General features: G+C 38.3%; 1 protein-coding gene across 5 annotated transcripts in view; it reads right to left on the bottom strand.

Moving 5' to 3' along the window:
- Positions 1-22,251, bottom strand: part of Ttc37 (tetratricopeptide repeat domain 37) — a 104,995-nt gene that overhangs the window by 75,157 nt on the left and 7,587 nt on the right. For 4 of the 5 annotated variants that reach the window (XM_036207181.1, XM_036207180.1, XM_036207178.1 and 1 more), the window contains 10 exons: positions 21,903-22,042; positions 18,562-18,652; positions 15,540-15,683; positions 15,076-15,167; positions 14,118-14,193; positions 13,525-13,665; positions 9,072-9,170; positions 8,868-8,976; positions 1,689-1,829; positions 900-1,001 (listed from right to left, as the gene is read on the bottom strand). In XM_036207181.1, the coding sequence (XP_036063074.1) occupies positions 900-1,001; positions 1,689-1,829; positions 8,868-8,976; positions 9,072-9,170; positions 13,525-13,665; positions 14,118-14,193; positions 15,076-15,167; positions 15,540-15,683; positions 18,562-18,651 (994 nt within the window). In that variant the 5' untranslated portion in view covers position 18,652; positions 21,903-22,042. Of the gene's footprint in view, positions 1-899; positions 1,002-1,688; positions 1,830-8,867; positions 8,977-9,071; positions 9,171-13,524; positions 13,666-14,117; positions 14,194-15,075; positions 15,168-15,539; positions 15,684-18,561; positions 18,653-21,902; positions 22,043-22,136; positions 22,162-22,251 lie in introns of those variants that run through there. The other variant, XM_036207183.1, reaches the window with a different exon arrangement.

Raw genomic sequence — 22,251 nt, 5'->3', positions numbered from 1 at the left:
GAATTAAAAGTCAAACACATGAATTTAAGACCTCTATCTTCACATGGTATGAATAAAATTGAAGGTGCTTAAGAACAACGGCTACTAGCCCTCCCTCAGCATCTCAAAATTTAAGGGCACTAGAAGGGGAAAGAAGTTGACTTAGAATGGACTATGTGGCTGTTTGAAAGAAAATGACCCCAAAGGGGATGGCACTAATGGGAAGTGTGACCTTGTTGGAGTAGGTGTGGTCTTGTTAGAGAAAGTTTGTCACTCTGGAGGTAGGCTTTGAGATCTCATATATGTTCAAGCCACGCCCAGTGAGACAGACCACTTCCTGTTTCCTGCAAGATGTAGGACTCTCAGCTTCTTCTCCAGTACCATGTCTGCCTGCACACCGCCATGACTCATCATGATGATAATGGACTAAATCTCTAAATTTTAAGTGAGCTACCCGAATTAAATGTTTTTCTTTATAAGAGTTGCTGTGGTCATGGTGTCTCTTCACAGCAACAGAAACCCTAAGATAGACTGTCTAAGGACACTGGAAGGGGAAAAAAGCTTAATTAGAATGGACTGTCAAATACAGACATTTGGCAAGTAACTGGGTCAGGAAGAAAGAATTATCTCTCATCCATATCCATGACATTAAGAATTCATGAAGGTCTTAAACATACCAGAAAGTTCCTTGTTGGAATGGCAGAACATCTATCCCTAAGCCCTCACCTTAAAGATACATATAACAGCAGACATGCACACAGATTGGGCATTTATTTATCTTCCTGGGTGCAATTTAAATCAACCACAAATTTAAACTGAAAACAAAAGTCCATCATTTTTAAAACAATATCTTTCTCAAGTTAGGCAAAAACAAACAGCATTGGTCCCGTTATTACAAACACAAAGTACATCAAGGATACCTTGGTTGCAAGAAAGAATAGCTTCCTTGGGTCTGTGCATTTTGGTTTGGGCTTCTGCTAGATGACACCAGCCAGCTATGCAAAGAGGGCTTTCTTTCAAGCCTAGGATGAAGTAATCATAAATACCATGGGTTCTAGGAGTCGACCATAGGTCCTCATGCTCACATGACAAGCACTTTACTGGCTAATCTACTTCCCTAGCCCCATGCTGCCCCAGAAATTCTAAACAGGCAAATTAGATTACAGTGCTTCCAGGCTTAGAGCCTTTCATAGGCTCCTGCCGTCCTTGGGATGCACTGTACTTGATGCCTGTTAACAATGTTTGCAAGGCCATGTGCAGCCTCAATTCCTGCCCTTCCAGTACCCATGCTCTCCATCCTCACACTACCCTGAACAACAGGTTTCTTAGCCCTGCTACTCCACAAATGCATTCCTTGACCTATAATGTTCCTCCCACTTGCCCCATCTACCTTCCTCACTGTATTAGTCACACTTCAGCTTGAACACAGGTTTATAAAACAAAACAAAACAAAACAAAACAAAACAAAAACTCTGTTTCTAAGGCTTCCTCAAAGTATCCCTACTGTGTACAAAAGGAATCAATGGGACACATAAAGTTGAACTTTTCCATGGTCTTGAGTTTAAATTCAAATCTAGAAGCAGACTCCAGAGCATGTATATTCATTTTCCCTTTTACTTTAGTTTATCTCCTGACAGGAAGGCTAAAATAGTAGTCCGTATTGACTGAGCAACTACCCCTCATATTAAACACTACACTCTGCATATTACCTTCTGTTAGGTGACTAACAGCATCTTCATACTTCTTGTCTTGTAAAGCTTTAATGCCTAAGCCAATGAGGCCTGGACCACTTTTTGAATTCATTTCCACTAGCTTACAACAATATTGCTGTCCCTCATCTGTCAGACTCCCTAAAATTAAAAGAAAACATTATTAGCATTCATATACACATACATATGCATATGCATTTATATATATATTTATACAAGGACACTGAATTCTTAACATCATACCTATATACATAAATTTCAAAAGCTGCTTCATACATAATTTACTAAGTCCTGATTTAAGGAAATAAAAACTTAAATAAAGCAGCAAATATACAAGATATTATTATTTCATTGATATGTTTAAACACTGGAAGTAAAATCGTTTTCCATACATAAATACCCTGAAACTGAATTCATGCTCAAAGGTTCAAAGGAGAGACCTATTGCTCCTAGTGCATGAGCTATCGCAGAGCCATGGCTCACCATGTCTTCTTCCTCCTAGTCAACTCTCAGCAGCATTATCTAGTCAGCCATATCAACTTCAGTATTCACATGAAAGAAACAGTATCTCATTGGTTCCCTGAGGGCAACAATGCACGGCTAGAGGCATAGCAGTCAACGCTGATGGACCCCCACCATCTCAGTTCAAAGGATGCTGGGTTGGAATCAGGACACTGAATGAAGACTTCGTTACACGCTTCTTAGGTTTACAAGTTCTGAATACACTGCATACATTTTTATCAAACTATTCTTGCTTATATAATAATTGGGCTTATGCATTAATTATCCAGTGTTGCAATATATTTTAATTTATTTCAATAAAATAATTTAGGTTAGAAAAACATCTATTTTGGTACAGTTCCATTTTCTCCAACCTCAAATCAATCAAATTTTCCAACTTCTAGAAATTCATATGCCCCCCAAAAAGTGAAAAATGTTATTTTTTATAATTAGTGAGGAGCATTCAACACTTTAATAAATTGTTTAATCATATAGGAAAGCTCTGAAGAAGTAATTAAGACAGACAACTTGAAATAATAAGCGTGGGGAATAAACATAATTAATATTTTAAAAGTCTTGCTGTTTTAACATCTATTGTAAAATATATATCCCCAAACCATATATGGAATTACTGATTCAATCACAGATACTAAAAGTAAATTATTTCCATAAAGCCATTATATTTCAATATAACACATATAAGATGCATACCAATGAATAATCTATAAGTAATGTTATATACTGATTTAGAACTCTAAATTGGCACCAAAAAATAAATGAATTCGTAATAGTTAAAAAATTAAAACTTCAGCACTGTATGGTAAAATATGAACCCAAACTGAAGAAATATAACTTTAGTTAGTTGTTATGTTCCCAGATATGACTTTTCTTCCTGCCAAGACCACCTCATTATTGTCTCTACAAATATGAATTCCAAGAACAGATAGTTCCATAGCCTCAATATCCTCCTTTGTCTACATTGCACATCAACACTAGCCACCACAACCACTGAAGGATCCAATTTGTTCAACAGTATGCTGAGCTCACTTCCAGTATCTGCCTCAGTAGCTCTGAGGCAAGGTTTGAGAGTTTGCATTTCTGATGTATTCTCGGGTCATGTTGACGCTACTTGTTCAGACAGGTAGAACCACAGATTTGCTAATACCACATGCTAGCTCTACTGTTAGTGTAACAGATGTATAGTCCTCTACTGCCTCTGTAACTCAATGACAACTTCTAGAGAGGTGAGATGACAGAGAGTATAGCAGTTATTAAATATTAATAGTATGTTGAATCTGAAAACATAATTAATGACAGACTAGTTTTTGCAACACAAACTGCCTTTATCACAAACATGCCTAGGATGACAAAAGGAAAGGTAGTCAGGAATCTCTCCAAGATAATCCACAGTTAAAGTACCCAAACTACACAGGGGTAAACACAGGATATACAGGTAGCTTCCCAAAGGCCACAATGGACAGGAGATATTTTTAAGGTACCGTCCTAACATATCCCCTTTGCTAATATCTGGAAGCACAATTATAAAGATAAAAGACAATTGGCACATGCCTGTAACTTCAGCAGTTAAGACACGAGGTCAGAGGTTCAGGAGTTCAAGGCCAGCCCAGAATACACGAGACCCTGTCTCAAGAAGAGGGGGAAAAGCCCCACGCAGCACTTTCTTCACATATGCCCAGGAGGAACTTTGAGAAACTCTGTAGCATTCTCTAAAAGTAGTAACAGAAATCATATCAGTTAATTATAACAACAATTAATGGAAAAAGAGGCCATGAATTGGAAAGAGACCAAGGTGGGGTTTATGGGAGGATTGGAGGGAGGAGAGAGAAGAGGGGAAATGATTTAATTATATTATAATCCTTAAAAAAGAGAGAAAAAATAAGTATAGTAAACAGTTATAAAAAACAGTTTAAAATATAATTTTTACTTCTCAAAAAGGCAGTCCAGATCTAAGGTTGCTAAATATTAAAATTAGAAATATCAAAGTGATGGATACAAAATAACTCCATGGAATTCAGTTTCCTAAATTATAGCATAAGAAAATATTTTGTTTTTAAAATCATTTCTGATATACCAAAGAAACGAATGAACACTACAAATTTTCACTTTTAAATAAAGCTAGTTTTGGAGGGAGAAAAAAAAATAGAATTTGATGGCACTCATTGTGGTGGTATTGTGTTCCCCAAAATATTGTGCACCCTAATAAATTTATCTGGGGTCAGAGAACAGACAGTCATTAGATACAGAGCCAAAAATGGTGGCTAGAAAATGGGTCAGAGCAAGCCATAGCAGAAGCTGGGCGGTGGTGGTGCACGCCTTTAATCCCAGCACTTGGGAGGCAGAGCTAGGAGGATCTCTGTGTGTTCAAGGACACAGCCAGCATGGAGACACACGCCAATCCCAGAAAGTGAGCCTTTAATCCCAGGGAGTGACTGCAGAAAGAGAAAGATATATATAAGGTGTGAAGACAAGAAACTAGCAGCATTTGGCTGGTTCAGCATTTGGCTGGTTAAGCTTTTAGGCTTTGAGCAGCACAGTTCAGCTGAGAAGCTTGCAGTCTGAGGAAACAAGACCAGCTGAGGAACTGGTGAGGTGAGGAAGCTGTGGCTTGTTCTGTCTCTCTGATCCTCAATAACTGGCCTCAGGTTTGATTTTATTAATAAGAACATTTAAGATTCATGCTACAACTCATTTCTTCATATTCATCTGCATTTTCAAATATTTCTAAGATATAAAACCTTATTATTGGGGTTGGGGATTTAGCTCAGTGGTTGAGTGCTTGCCTAGCAAGAGCAAGGCCCTGGGTTTGGTCCTCAGCTCTGGAAAAAAAAATAGAAATAAAAAAAAAAAAAAAAAAAAAAAAAAAAAAAAAAAAAAAAAACCTTGTTATTTTTCATTGCTGGTAACCAAACCCAGAGTTTCGCTCACTCATGCTAAGCAAGTGTTCTACCTTGAGCCTGGACACACAAAGCAAGACCCAGAAGGATGGAATACATTTGTCCCTCGTGGTGAGAGTGATTCACTGCTGTAAAGTAGCAGATCACATGGACACTAAAGTACTTTGGGGGAGGAAGGGTGTGCTGGCCTTTAAAGACCTTCAAGGTTTCTAGAAGTTCTTAATCTTCAGGATACATAAAGTTTGCCTTAGAATGACTAAAAGAGAAATCATGCAGAGCTTTTCACTGTCCTAGAACAAGAACTCTCTGAGTTTAACCACACATCCACTCCTACTCACCATGGTACAGACCTACCTCCCAATCAGTTCTACACAATACCCATCCCCAAAGGCTCTCCAAGAATACTTTGTTTTGTTTTGCTGAGACTGAATGTCATGTAGCCCAGGCTGGCCTCAAACTTGATATGCCCCTGAAGCTGTCTGAATTCCTGATCCTTCTGCCTCTCCCTTCCAAGTGCTGAGATTGCAGGTGTGTACCACTACCCTCAACTTTTAAACCAGTGTGTTTTCTTAGCAGTCAGTATAATCCCTTCACTATGTCATTATTATCCTTCACACACACACCCACACAACACACACACACACCACACCACACACACACACCACTCTATACACACACACAACACATACACACACACACACACACACACAACACATACACTGCACACATACATACACCACATGCAAATACACACCATACACACACCACACACACTGTAAGATAAATCCAGGGCCTTCTGCTCTCATCTGCTATATCCCAGTCCAACTTTTATGTATTGTTTCTTAATGCCCACAGGATGATACTGGGTTTTCTTTAACAGTCAGTTTTTTGCAACATTTCATTATGTTTCTGTTCCCTCCAACTTTCTCTAGAGCAGAATCAAGGTAAGATCTCAAATCCATTTTATTGCAAACCTCAAGGAATGCTAGATACATTATGCTATGTTGGAAAGCATCTTGTTTTTCACACTGATTGAGGAAGGGTCTCTTTATTGGAGAGACCACTAAATTTATGCACAAAACTCTGCAGATGGAGTTTTATTCTGGAATACCAAGGTCATGTTTATTCCAAGACAAATGAACAAACAAACAAAAAAAATAGATTAAAGGCAAATTCACACTTATGAGAAAGCATTCAGTCAGTTTTCCAAAAGAAATGTCCAAATACCCACCTACACCATTTAGTATATGACAGACTAAGGAGGAAATGGTGCAATCCACTAACAGCTAAACAGAACTGGACAGAGAGTAACCACCAGTCACTAATTCTCAACTGCAACTTTAACAGCCACAAAGCCTATATCAATCACATCTTTAATCACACACTGGGTCTTACAATAAAATCTGAAGAAACTAGATGATTTTGAAATAAGGCTTCCTATCAGATGAAAAACAAAAACATATATCTCCTTGTGCCGACGGTCTCCTTGTAGACCTTATTTTCCAAGCGTTTGTTATGTCCAGTCGACCCTTTCTTCAAGTGGTCCAGAGACACCACAACAATCCTTCTCCTGCCCCTCTGAAAGTCCAGTGCTGCTCCCATCACGTGACTCACTTCCTCTGCCTTCTGTCTTGAAATGGTCCAAACAGGAAACATCACTGTAATCCTTCTCCTGCTTCTCTTGCTGCCCCCATCACGTGACTTGTTTCCTCTGCTTTTCCCATAAACAGTAAAGCCCCTAGATTACTTTTCTTCTTAAGCTTCTAAACTTCCTCCACTTCCTCCATCAGTATTTCAGTTCAATTACTTTTATTTTTTTTTTTAAATAAAAAGCCTTAATATTAGTTTTCTTAATTATAAAATCAGTTACTCAGTCTATCGTGACAGTCCCCAACAGACTTCTTTCTGAAATACTCTTTCCTGTCTTCACATCGGGGTCCACACCTATCCCTTTTCTGGCCCTCATTCTTTTCTTCCTCTACTCAAGCCACATAGCGCCACAAGCAGCCATCCTCAGCCTTTCGCCCCCTGGTCTTCTGTGATGCCACCTCACTTCCATACAAACGATTTCCAAGCTACATGCTTAGCTTCAGTTTGCAGAATCCCATTTACAATTGATGGGCTTTGGCTAATTTAATAGTTCCTTTCAAATGTACTTTTCACATAAACCATCATTTTTTTTTCTATATTGTGCTGACTTTTCAGAAGAACTAAAATTTGAAAATAATTTTGCCCTTCCTTTTAAGAAGCTGAAGGCACTTTTCCCATTCATCTGCTCCTTCCTATCACCACCACTATATTCCAAGTTCATTTACTCATTCTTAGTATCACCCTAATCTACTTTAGCCCATCATAAACATTTAGTTTAAGCACTTGTATTTCATAAAGTAATTCACTCTGATACTTTTGGTACTTTTCGTGATAGTTAAAAATATTCTCTTTGAAAAAAAGAAAAAGATCTTACTTGTTAGTGGAAATGCGAGACTAACAGTAAGAGCACTGACTCATGCAGAGCAGGAACCTTAAGGAGTGATGGAGGAGATGAGATGGGCAGAGTGGAAATAGGTGCAATGCTCAGAGCCTACCAGGAATTCTCCCTCAGTTCTCCAGAACTGTATTTTTCTACTATGACAAATGTGAGTCACTCACACAAAATGTTCCACATATTTATCCATTTTGCAACCAAGTGAGAAAGGTTCACTGTACTGGGAAAGCTCCATGACAATCCAGTCCCCAGAACACTACTACAGGCACTATTGCCAGCACAGTTTCCTCACCGAGTTCCATGAACTTGTTTATCTCCGATGAATAAAAGCCTATGTGGAAGTGTATCCCAGTTATCATAAAGCACTCTATTCAGCACAAACACTGGCAAGGACAGAGGGTGCCACGAAAAACCACGGTGGTCAGTCCGCACCAATACCTGCCTAGGTCACAGACTTACATACTTCAGATGTGCCAACTCCTAATGAACCATCTCTCTTCAAAGTACTATCAAAGTACACAAAAAAACAAGAGTGTGTCACATACACCAAGACACACTCTCCAACCTGAATTTAATCTAGTTCACTTACAGACTAACAGTTCATAATATTACAAAATTTTTTAAAAATGGACCATCACTATGACATTAATAAATATCAACACTATGAAGCTCAATGTTTCCTTTTCATAGCACTCAAGACTTGTGTAATATAATCCAACCTATTCGCCAAATGGGTCCAATTATTCCTTCTACTATAGCAAACAAATCTATTTGGCTATTGCAATTAAGAAGGAGGGGCTGTGTCTAGCACCGCAACTCTACACTTGCCACCTGGACTAGACCTGCTGCATCTAATGTCAGAGAAAGTTCAAGACAGCCTTCAAGTCCTGCCACCAAAAGGACTCCACAGAATTTTTAAAAGTAAAAATAAATAATAAATAAAAGATTTCAATGATGAACCAATAAGTCCTGTATCACTCTACTCTCCTATACTTCTCAGACTTTCTATAAATAGCAACACTACATAACTGTATTTCTTTGATGTCTAGAAACACTAATATAACATTTTATACATAGTAAGCACTAAAGTAGCGCTTAATTAATTGCAATAATACTCTCATATAATCATACACCTCTGGGAAGCAATATAAAAAATTACCTATCTCGTTGGGGATTTAGCTCAGTGGTAGAGTGCTTGCCTAGCAAGCGCAAGGCCCTGGGTTCAATCCTCAGCTCAAAAAAAAAAAAAAAAAAGAAAGAAAGAAAGAAAAAAATTACCTGTCTCAATCAAGTACAAACAAATCACTTCTAGTGGATACTGTACGGTGGGATAGATATTTATCATCCCTTCACAAGCCTTCTTCAACCTTGTAGTCTCATGAGGAAACTTGAAAATATAAAAGCACAATAAAGTAAATTGAAACAGCAATAAAACATTCTGATGAACATTCTCATAACTAGAGATACATAAATGTCACTTACTTTAGACAAGCATTGAATGAAATGCCTATAAAGTACTTGGTGATCTTCACTGGGAATACTATCTGCTAAGTCCAGCGCATTCTCAAATGCAGTTAAAAGCTGAAACAAACAAACCAAAAAGCTATTATGTAGTATGCTAAGTAAAAAATCTGACAAGTGCTATACTGTATTAAGATTCCATTATAAGCTGGGCAGTGGTAGTGCCTTAATCCCAGCACTCAGGAGGCTGAGATAGGTAGATCTCTGTGAGTTCAAAGCCAGCCTGGTCTGCAAAGTGAGTTCTAGGGCAGCCAGGGCTAAAGACTCCATTATAAAAACTAAACTTCCAACTTATGCCTGGCGCTCATGATTCTCCTGTTTGTTTGGTTAGATTTGTAAGGCAGGGGTTCTCACTCTGTAACCCAAGCTAGCCTTATTTCTGTGGAAAACCTCTTGCCTCAGCCTCCCAACTACAGACATTACAGATGGAGCCACCATAATCTGCTTGGTCCTGACAATTTGAGTGAGGGAACAAAACGTCTATGTGAGTTTTAAAATACATTCTAACTCGGACTGGCCAACAGACTATGCTAGACTAGGAAGTGACAACTATAAATTAAAAACATTCGTTTAATAAAGCATTTTTCCCTTTGCTGCTGGCAGCTACAAAGCAATCAGCTAGACCATTATCTTATACAGCAATATAATATCACAAGCACATTTTTTGGAAAATCTCCAGGAGTAGGAAATCTTTAAAAAAAATTATGAAGTTGGGTTATACTTGGTAAAAAAAAAAAAAATAGAGAGAAGCATAATGAAACCACTTCTCTTAATATAGTATTAACCGACTTTGAAGAAAATCTTGAACAATTTAGAAATGTCTTGTGCAAGAACAGTACGAGGCAAGCACTTTAAAGCATATTATACCCTCCATTTCATTATGTAACCTCTACATTTTCAAGGGTACATTTATGACCTGATAAAATCCCTTATATATAGTCACCTGTCTTATTGCTGTGACAAGAAGCAACTTAAGAGATGAGACTGTTTTATTACGGCGCAGTTTGAGGGTACAGTCCATTGTGCCAGGAAGCCCAGTTAATAACTGTCGTGGCAGTAATAAGAAGCTATGTGCACACATCTGGGCAGATCAGGATGCGGTGAGCAAGGGAAGCCAACATTTCTTTTTCTCCTTTTTATTTGGTCCAAGACCCCAGCTCATGGGATGGTGTCACTCACATACTGACAGGTATGTGAGTACCTATTATACATCCAGGTCTCCCAACCCCAATCACCCCCAGGAAATCTACTAGAAAACACAGTCACACCCCTCAGTGTTTCTTAATACAATCAAGTTGACAAAATTAGTCATCACAACCAACCCTACTATCTCATCACTAAAATCTCTTTGGTAATTATAAAGACAATAAAAATAAGTAACATTTCACTGTTCTGACTCAGGTAAAATCTCACTCATAATAAAGAAAATTTAACCTAAAATAATTTAATATAATTAGCTTTTTCAAATAATAAGTCAAGTATTCTAAATGGAAAATAAGTGACAATTTTTTTCTGAACACTCATTATTTAAACTTCACCCCTTATCGTTTGTTTAATACCTAGAAATAAATTCTTAAAAGTATATTATTAAGAACTAAGAAAAAGAAGCAGTGGAGAGGGGAACAGCAATATACAGGTGATATGAAGGGGGATGGAAAAAACAGGGCAGGCTTCAATTAGCGAATGGAATGGGAGGTAAATACAGAGGAGGAAATGGGGAATCAATTTTTTTTTTTTTATCCAAAATTACATATAGTACATATAACTGTATACACACACATACACAATTTAAATGAAGTTAAGCCATTTGGGCTAAAAATGCTCCCCTCAAGAGCCATGGACTACCTGATAAAAACCCCAACACCGGCAAGATAAACTTCCTTTCAGGATGGCAATACAGGCTGTTGCTACTGTCCTTGGTCACGTACTGGAAGCTGAAGTAAGTCACTACTGCTGAAGACACCGTTCACTTTGGACAGGGGACATGGAAGATCAGAGTTGGCTCTGAGTTGAAAGTATCTTCCCTGAATAGGAATTCTCATAGCACTGGAAACTGCCAAGGGAGAGAATCAACCACCAGCCCTACCCAACTATGAAGCTAGGAACTACAGCAATGACAGGCCTGGCAAGACATCCTGAAGATGCAATGGTGGCACTGATATCTGGTGATAGCCAACGTTTACCTAGTTGGAGGGAAAAGAAAGCAGCCCATTCCTCAAGCCAGTGATCCATGGCACTTAGAGAAAACCACATTACTAAACCAGCACAATTCCTAGCGGCACCCTACTATAAATAGTGTCGCACCTAACCCTCACTGAAGAAGCTTCTCTTTACCATTACAGAAAACAACAAGTCAAGATGCAGAGAACAACTAATCATGGGCACCCAGCTTGGACAGATACATCTTTTAACTCCTGCACCCAAGGCTTAGAGAACATTCCAGAAGTGGAGACAGAAAGATTTTAAGAGCCAGGGGACTAGGAAATTGCTGTGAAATTGTGCCTTATAGAAACTACAGGGCAGCATATCTGTGGTACCTCCATAACAAGGCTGCTGAAAACACACCTGAAGGAGGACATACCAAAGGACACGTTAACATGGGTGGGGAACCTCATGAGCCCCCAGTTAGACAAACAGCTACTGACAGCGAAGGAACACCAAGAGCAGGGGTGCTCCTCCCCCAGGGAGTTGCCCCTAATCGGTTATTCAATACCAAGTGGTCAGCCCTGGAATCCTATACATGTAAGCAACACTGAATGGACTCAGATATCTATAGGAATGACTATATTCATGCACACACACACATGTATATATATATACATGTGTGTGTGTGTGTGTATGTATGTATGTATGTATGTATGTATGTATGTATGTATGTATGTATGTATGTATGTATGTATGTATGTATGTATAATGATAACAATTAAAGAAAAGGAGGCCAGAAACTTCAGAGAAAGTGGGGTGGGGTGCCATGAAGGAGCTAGGGGAAAGAAAGGAAAAGGAGGGAAATGATGAAATTATATTTTAATTTTAAAAAACAAAAACTAAGAAAAGTACAGAAAGTAAAGAGAAAGGGTAGAAATTGGCTGAATATGATCAATGAATGTTTTATGCACGAATGCCATAAATAAGCATGGTTAATACATGTTTATTAAAAATTATTAGGGGGTTGGGGATTTAGCTCAGTGGTAGAGAGCTTGCCTAGCAAGCACAAGGCCCTGGGTTCGTTCCTCAGCTCCGGAAAAAAAAAAAAAAAAATTATTAGATACTGTAATACACTTCTGTAATCCTTAGTATGCAGGAGACTGGGGAAGTAGGATCAAGAACTGATGTCCAAGAGAGGCCTGCCCCTTTCAGAGTGAATACAGAGAAGGGGTGGACTGGAAGGGACAGGTGGGGAGGCGAAAGGAGGGGAGGATGCAGTTGGGATATTAAATAAATAGATGAATGAATGAATGAATGAATGAATGAATGAAAGAAAGAAAGAAAAAGAATTCCAAGCCAGCCTGGGGTGCATAAAAAGATCCTTTCTCAAAATCAAAACCAAAACAAAGAAGCAAACAACAAAAATGTATGCATGTGCGTGTGCGTGTGGGTGTGCATGCTGTGTGTTAACTGAGGGCTGGGAATGGCTCGGTATTCAGTATGGTCCTAGAACATGCAAGGCACTAGACTCAATCGTCAGCAGAGAAAGAAAAACGGGGAAGTAGAGATGGGGTAAAGGAAAGATGACATCTTAAAGAAAGAGAAGGACAAAGGGAAGGAAATGAGAAAGGTTCAGCGCTCACTGCAGACACACGCTATCTCCTGTTATGAATATAAACTGAGCACACACAGCGCTCACTGCACAGACACACCGCTATCTCCTGTTATGAATATAAACTGAGCACACACAGCGCTCACTGCAGACACACGCTATCTCCTGTTATGAATATAAACTGAGCACACACAGCGCTCACTGCACAGACACACGGTATCTCCTGTTATGAATATAAACTGAGCACACACAGCGCTCACTGCACAGACACACGCTATCTCCTGTTGTGAATATAAACTGAGCACACACAGCGCTCACTGCACAGACACACGCTATCTCCTGTTATAAATATAAACTGAGCACACACAGCGCTCACTGCAGACACACGCTATCTCCTGTTATGAATATAAACTGAGCACACACAGCGCTCACTGCACAGACACACGGTATCTCCTGTTATGAATATAAACTGAGCACACACAGCGCTCATTGCACAGACACACGCTATCTCCTGTTATGAATATAAATTGAGCACACACAGCACTCACGGAACTGACACACGGTATTTCCTGTGTTACTTCATTATGCCTCCATTTTCTAATTCAATTAAGTATCAATTTTCATGACGTAAACCATGAGGAATAAACAAACTGATACCATCTGCTGGGTTTCATTATCCTGGTCCTCTATATTCTCAGCTAGTAACTCAGTCAGTTTTCTCCACAGCTCGTAAAGCTCTTGCTTGTCTGCGCCATCTTCTTGCCGTGTCTTTATCAATTTATACCATGTCCGAGCCACCTATTGAAAAGGAGGTTTAAACAGCTATGTTAACTTAAACTTAAAATGTTTAATCTAAAAACCAAAATTATTTCCCCCATTAACTTGTAATAATAGCAAAAGTACAATATCCCATTCCAGAGGAACTCCAACAAAATTTCCAGAGCCCTTCCATCAGAAATACTGCTGAGACATAAGAAAGATAACTACATCCTCAACTCCCACAATTTAGAAAGTAACAAAATGGCTCACTAAGCTCCACAGGCACACTATTTAGTAAACTTAAACTAGTTCAAAGTTTAGAATTTCAGATATCCTACATTTGAATTGTAATTCAGTTTCCAAAACACTGTGATTCACTTTGTCAAAATTTTGGCTATCATAATATCTTAATTTTAACTTGTATTAAGCTAGGTGAAAGCCTTTTTCTAATAACACTGTCACGAAGAGTCCCTTAGAAGTCAGTGACCAACCTCTAGCTGTCTCTTTTCCTGGTGATGCAGACCCACAAGCTTCTTACAGACATCACACCACTTCTGTTTGTCGACACTGAGGTTAAAGAGAAGGAAAAAAATTTAATCTGATAGCAGAAACAACCAAAGACTTAAAAGCCACAAACATCTTTCATTACCTTGGCCTTAAATTTTAAAATTCCAAATTTAGTCAATCATCAAATAGTCTTTTCAGTCTAATTCAATCACAAGAAATTTATGATAAATTTCTGAAAGAAAATTGCTTCTATATTCTCAGTAAATGTTACCAGTCCTTCCACCTCTGTGATGGTTATTCTTGGTTGTCAACTTGACTACATCTGAAATTAACTAAAACCACCTGCTAGGCACAGCTGGAAGCTTTTCTTGACTGAATCATTTGAGGTAGGAAGACCCACCTTAAAATCTGTGCTAGCAGCCTATGTAGAGAACATGAGAAAGGAAGCTAGCTCTTTGCCTGCTTGTCCTCACTCTGGCAAACCCATTCCTTTACTGGCATTAGAGCCTACTTCTTTGGAATTCCTGAGTTTACCTAAGACCATCTGGGACATCCAGCCTCATGGACAGAACTATTATTGGATTCATGGACCTTCTACTGTTGGAATAGTCCAACCACATCCTGTAAGCCAATCTAATAAATCCCATTTATATATATGTAGATTCATCCTATCAGTTTCTAGAGAATCCTAGCACAAGTTCTACATGATTTCTTTCATTTTTTTTTTCTTTTTGGTTTTTTGACACAGGATTTCTCTGTGTAGTTCTGGCTGTCCTGGACGGTAGACCAGGACTGACCTTGAAACTCACAGAGATCCATCGCCTGCCTCTGCCTCCCAAGTGCTGGGATTAAAGGCGTGCACCACCACTGCTCAGCTCTATTTCTAATCATTCAATTCCAAGTCAGGTTTGTAAAGAAACTAGCCTCCCCCATATTCCTTACCTTTCATAGAGATCCAACAGCTTTTGGTAAACACCAGGTAAATCCCCCTTAGCATTTTCATGATTGCACTTCTCATACAAACTCGCTAGCCCCTAAAAAAGAAGCAGCGGTGATTATTCTTAACAAAATCTCTCGTCTCCACATTTATTTATTATGTGAAAAGTGTACTAACACCTAAAAATTACCAGACTTTACAGATGACGTATATGTGGAATTTCCCTCCAAGTAAAGTGAAGTTAAGAGGGAACCTTTGAAGTCTTCTACTTAAAAATATCCCATGTGGGTAGGAAGTTAAATAATGATAAACAGTATTTTTGGCATCTAAAATTAACTTTTAGATTTAGAAAATTTAAGTTTTTTCATGAGACAGTTTAAATGCTTATTTTAACATTAGAGTCTACACATTGAAAAATGAAAAACAAATGCTTTTCCCGTATTATAAGAAATAAAACATCTCTCCATACCTGCCAAGCAAGTAGCTGCTCTGGCTCTAGTTCAGCAGCTTTCTTATAGGCACCCTGGGCCTGATCAGGCTGTTCTAATTCAGCTGCAGCCACACCAATGAAAACCCAGGCATTATAGTTATTTTTCTCTTGTTTTAACACTGTCTGATTAAGGAAAAAAAAAAAAGAGTAAGTTATTACATTTTAGAAACTACTGAACAAACAACAAAGCAATAATCAGGACACTAGATCTGCCACCAACAAAGTGACCTATAGAATGGTACCTAGCCAGGCACAGCGAATGAAAGACTATAAAGGGTTTGGAAAATGAGATACCTTTTAGTAAAGTGTCCAAGGGATCTTGATGCCTACGTAAGATGCCTCCTCACTCCCACCCCATGAGAATGCTGGGTAGAAAAGAACAGTAACCCCAGTCCCATTCCTGCCTCCACATCATTTCATCCAACTCCAACATTTTCTTTTCCACAATAATGTTTTCCCATGTTAAAGATGGATTCTTTGTGGCACTTCTAGGTAAATTCATTCTAATGTAACTATACCAAACAAACAATGATACCTGTCATCTAGAACAAAATTATACACAGAGGTATTTCTTTCAGAAATAAGAGTACTTACTAAAGTAAAGCAAATAACTTAAAGCGAGATTAATATATTCTAGGGAAAGAAAAAATAGGAGCTAAAATAAAATCAGGCTCTCAAGGTTCTGCATCTACTAGGGAAAATCGTATTTCCATGAGTTGAACCTCTCCACTAATTAGGCTTATGTGCCTCCACACACGCTTCCAGCAATCTGTTACCAGTATATAATACAAGGATGCCGCTACAAAACTCAGCAATGAGGTACCTGCCAAAGTTAAATTCCAATACTAGGGGCTTGTTCTGCTTATGTTCCAAATACCAGCTACGATGGCTGGCACATCGCTGCTTATCAAAGACACAAGCTCCATGTCAACCACCAATCTGTAATTACTGTCTGACTAGTGATCTAGGTTTCAGAATCTAAATGTGGTGAAAATAGAGAGAAGATTCTAGGAGAACACAAAGAAAAAAGTACCTAACTATATGTACCTAAACTGGAGCCAGCTTCCCCAACGAACTGCTTATCTGATGCTGTAGAGCTCCACTGGACAGAACAGCAACTATACTCTCAGGTAGTTTTTCTTTACTCTCTACCAATTCTGGGTTACTACAGAGTTGTTCTCCATTTACAGGCTGCAGCTGGATGTTGCTGTTATAAATTATGAGCTACTTGGTGAAATTCATGTCAAAATTTTTCAAAATGTCCACAGAAAGATATATATGTGAAAGGGAAAACTCAGTAGCCATCTTGAGAGACGCTCCCCACCCTCCTCTAAAGGTATTTGCTGACCAGCAGTTTTAGAACTGACCAGAAGTTGAACTCATGAGAAGATACGGCTGTAACAATAAATCTGCATATCCTGGGTTCAGCAGGAGCAGGATACAGGGAGTAAAAAATTTATGTCTCTGTAGATACCCTGAATCCTGTTAGCCATCCGTAACCTCATGCTTATAGATCTGCCAGTAACTTCAAAGAACTCACCCCTAGCCAGGCCCCTTGTCCAATCCCAAACTGTACATAAACCTTTCCTACATAAACCCCTTCAAGTGTGTGCTCCGCCATCCTCCTCCACCAGCTGTCGGATATTGAATGTGGATCAAGCCCCGGGCTTGCTTTGTTATTAAAAACCTCTGTGGGCTTGCATCAGATATTGGCTCTATGGTGGTCTTGCTTGGAGGGTCTTTCAACATGCTAAGTAATGTAACAGAAATATGGGCCAATAAAATGGCTCAGTGGGCCACCCAGGAAATAAATATTATTAAGGAAATAAGTTCAGTCCCTGGAACTCACATAAAGGTGGAAAAGAGAATTTGTTAAATAAAGTTGTCCTCTGATCTTCACATGTGTATGCCACATACCATGCACATATACATTACACACACACACACACACACACACACACACACACACACACACACACACTAATAGTAATAGTAATACAATAACAATTTAGATAAGCCCAGTGCTGGAAGAAATAGTCCCTCTCATCTCACTCCACATATATTCCACCCTCCATTTGAACAAAATTTCTGTATCAGATCAGTACCATCATGGCTTCATATTCCTGCTAGTCTCAGTCATCAGTATACTTTTATGAATACATCTCTTACATTCATAGAGGCTGGCACTTGTGCTGAACCTCACAGCCAAGTAAATAATAAGCCTCGAGGTCATGTAAGACTTAGGATTGATATCCTGCTGTGTACTCAGACTGTTTGCTTAACGTTGGGCGCCATTTGTAGTTAGAGTTTTCCTGCCTGGCCCAGTCAGGACAAATCTCTCTTACCCGCCAGTCCCACAGTCACTCAGACCCAACCAAGAAAGCACATAGAAACTTACATTGTTTACAAACTGTATGACCGTGGCAGGCTGCTTGTTATCTACTTCTTCTATCTTAAATTAACCCATTTCTGTTTATCTATACTTTGCCACATGGCTTGTGGCTTACCAGTGTCTTTACACGTTGCTTTTCATGGCGGCGGTAGGCGGTGTCTCTCCAGCCTTCTACTTCCCAGAATTCTCTTCTCTCTTGTCCCGCCTATACTTCCTGCCTGGCCACTGGCCAATCAGAACTTTATTTACACAGAGCGATATCCACAACAAGAACTGACTCCTACAATTTGTCCTCTGACCTCCACAAGCACAACACACATAACAGAGACATTTTTTAATGTAATACAACAATAATAATAATGCTAAAGTATAGTCGCATTCTATAATGCAAGGTGTTTATGATTCGTCTGGGTTTGAGAACATGGCTTTGGTAATTTAGCAATAAAGACAACTGAGTGCAGCAATAGCCTGCCTCACTAATAGGGAGAGATGGATCTAACTGTTCTAAGATTCTACCACTTGACTGAATGTGGACAATAAATGACACACCTTAAAATAACTCATAAATTGGTAATGTATTTGACTGCCAAAGAAACGAGTGTCCTTTACCTTGCAGTGTCTCAGAGCTTCTTTGTACTCTTTGTTCCTGATCGCATCTCTTGCACTTTTTAGGGCAGTCTTCACTTCTTTGCTAGACATTCTATCAAGACAAGAAGCCACAGTGAATACACAATAATATCTCCTAATGATAACAGTACAATAAACTAAACCTCTCATAAAGAGACACCTAATTCCTTCCCTCTGGAACAGTCTGTCCCTACTCTACACAGTTCATCCCCTCAGCTCTTCAGATCTCTACTCAAATGTCTCCTCCTCATTGGAACTCTCCCTGGACAAGATACTTGAGATTCTCCTCCTTCCATCTACTCAAAACCACACCTCCCCTTGCTTTATTTTACTTCAAAGCACTTAACACATCTCCTGTAGCATAGATTCTGTCTTTAGTCTACTAGGTGTATAACCCCAGCAGAATCTAAGTTCTGTATAAATATGGTTTAGTCTTACTGTTTTCCATCTCTAGGACTAGTATCTGACAAATGGCAGGTGACTAATAGAAGCATGTTGAAATTGAGCTAAATGAGTTAAAATTATACTCACTCTCCTCACATTTAGCTAAAATACAGATGATCTTGTGAACAAGGACCTACAATATAGAGTAATTCCAAGCCAACTTTATAAGCAAGATCCAGTAGAATAAGCTCAAGACAGAGAAAAACATAAATAGCTTTAGTAACTAAGATGAGCGAATTTTTTAAAGGCTAATAAAGTTATTTTAACACTAGATTCTGTGAGATGTAAACCAGGATACCACCTTCATATTGACGACTACCACATTACTTTCTCTAGTGAGAAATAAATGTTTACACATGAATAGAAGAATGGTGACTATGCAAAAATTATACACTCATCTCAGCCATGAAGAGACTGCACATGTCCAGGTATGGCAGCATATTCCTGAAATCCCATCACTAGGGAGGTGGAGGCAGGAGAATCAGTTTAAGGCCATCCTCGGCTACATGGCAAGCTCAAGACCAACCTTCCCTACATGAAAACTAATACTCTGTATACTATTATTTTAAATAAAATTTTAAAGATACTTTACTTTATAGGAAAAGTACTTCATTTAATATTAAAATACATTAATTTAAGCCCATGTTAATATTTTACAAATTACTGACTTACCCAAACCAAATACAATCACAATACAATGTTAAAATATATATATATGTGTGTGTGTGTGTGTGTATGTATGTATTTTCTGTTGCCTCAACCTATTTCTAATCTCATCATAAAGATAAAGCAAAGTTAGGTAGATACTCAATAGTTACAAATTCCAGATATTCAGAGTAACAAACTAAGCAACCGCCACAGTACACTGTCTTAGAATTCAAATGCAGTAAGGGAATACAGTAAAACATTACACAACACAGTGCATGAACACAATCTATTAACATAATACATGAACACAATCTATTGACACAATACATGAACACAGTACATGAACACTTTAAACACACACAGTACACCAATACCAAATGTAGATGTAACCGTCATGTTAAATAAGAAACACAGAGCCAATGCAGAGATGAAAGCCCAAGAGGTCAGAGTAACAGCTAAGAGTTAAAAACCTTACCCTTCACTGCCACTCCTGTCCTTCCCTCAGCAAGACCTACTTCCTGTGTGTCTGTCTTTCTTATAGACTTTCTGTTCTGCCTTCTCATTGGTTGTAAACCCAACCACATCCTCCTCATCACTGCCTGTCTGTACAGACCTCCAGGTCTTCTATGGTTGGTATTGAGATTAAAGGCGTGTGTCTCCATGCTGGCTGTATCCTTGAACGCACAGAGATCTGCCTGTCATGTGATCTGGATTAAAGGTATATGCCACCACCGCCTGGCTTCTGCTATGCTTGCTATTAGCTCTGACCCCCAGGCTACTTTATTAACATACAAATAAAATCACATTTCAGTATAAATAAAATATCACCACATCCTAATAAAAAAGAAAAAAGGAAAAAGTTGTAACTAATATAAGAAAAACTATATACAAAAGTACAATAACTATAAGCAATAAATACCTAAACAATGTCTAGTTCATTTGTATCTGACAAATTCAGAGAAAATAATTCCATTTTGGTAAGTCCAAAATGTACCTGATTCACTTTCTATCCTAACTTATATTACTAACAGAACTGTCTTATGATGTCTTTCAAATTTATACACTTACACCTGTTAGTGAGTTTCTTTTCTGAAATTCTTAACAAGGAAAACTATAACTATAACTAACTGATCTTCAACTCCCTCAGAGACCCAAGACGGAAATAATATTACCCTAACACAATTCACTCACACAGTACACTAACATACACTATCGCAATACACTAACACAGTACAGTAACTATTAACACAGTACACTAACACAATACATTAATGCAGTACACTAACACTGTACACAGACACAGCACACTAACACTGTACATAAATAGTACACTAATGCAGTACACTAACACTGTATACTAACACTTTACACAAACACAGTACACTAATTTAATACACTAACACAATTCACTCATGCAATACACCAACACAGTACACTAATACACTAACACAACACACTAATGCAGCATATTGATGTAGTACACTAACAAACACACTAATGTAATACACTAACACACTACACTAATGCAGCACACTAATGCAGTACACTAACACACACTAATGTAGTACACTAACACTGTACACTAACATTTTACAGAAACATAGCACACTAATTTAATACACTAACACAATTCACTCATGCAATACACTAATGTAGTACACTAACACATTACATTAATGTAATACACTAACATGGTACACTAATATGGTATATTAACATAGCACACTCACACTGTACACAAACAGTACACTAATGTAGTACACTAACACTGTGCACTAACACTTTACATAAATAGTACACTAATTTAATACACTAACACAATTCACTCATGCAATACACCAACACAGTACACTAATACACTAACACAATTCACTCATGCAATACACCAACACAGTAGACTAATACACTAACACAATTCACTCATGTAATACACTAATGCAGTACACTAACATGGTACACTAATATAGTATATTAACACAGTGCACTAATATAACACTACCAGTACATTCTAGCCAAAGTGAAATGCACAAGAAATCTATGAAGTTAGAGATTTGAAGATAAGTTTTTTTTAACTTAAAGTAAGCTGGCATTCAGAATAATACAAAAATTAAGACACTATAAAATCAATTTATCTGTGATACATTCAGATTTCCCAAATAAAATTTAAGATGTTGAAATAATTACTTAAAACAGCACATCACATTCTGTCATCTGTGAAACAACTACCTTACCTGAAAGTATCCTGATATTATTTTAGAGGTGAACTGGCAAAGAACGTTTTTAGTCTACAAATCTTGATGGCAGCAGTTAACAAAGTTCAGTGTTGATTTCATATTAACTTTCTCAAGCCACATTCCTTCTGCAAAATAACCTGTAGAATAAAAGGAAGAGGTCAGTGAGGATGACTGACTGAGACAAATAAAGAGAGCTTTCCAAGTAAAAAAACAAGAGAAGAAAAAGAAGACCTTATGTGGGAGCATACACAAGGAAGAAAGAGCAGACAGTCTCCATGTGGGCTCATCAAGGCTGACTCTGAAGAAACACACAAGGCCCTGCTGCTCTGCAGAATACAATATGAGT

This window comes from Onychomys torridus, chromosome 15 (genome assembly GCF_903995425.1).
Source record: "Onychomys torridus chromosome 15, mOncTor1.1, whole genome shotgun sequence".
Lineage (NCBI taxonomy): Eukaryota > Metazoa > Chordata > Mammalia > Rodentia > Cricetidae > Onychomys > Onychomys torridus.
This window is presented reverse-complemented; position numbering and strand designations above follow the sequence as displayed.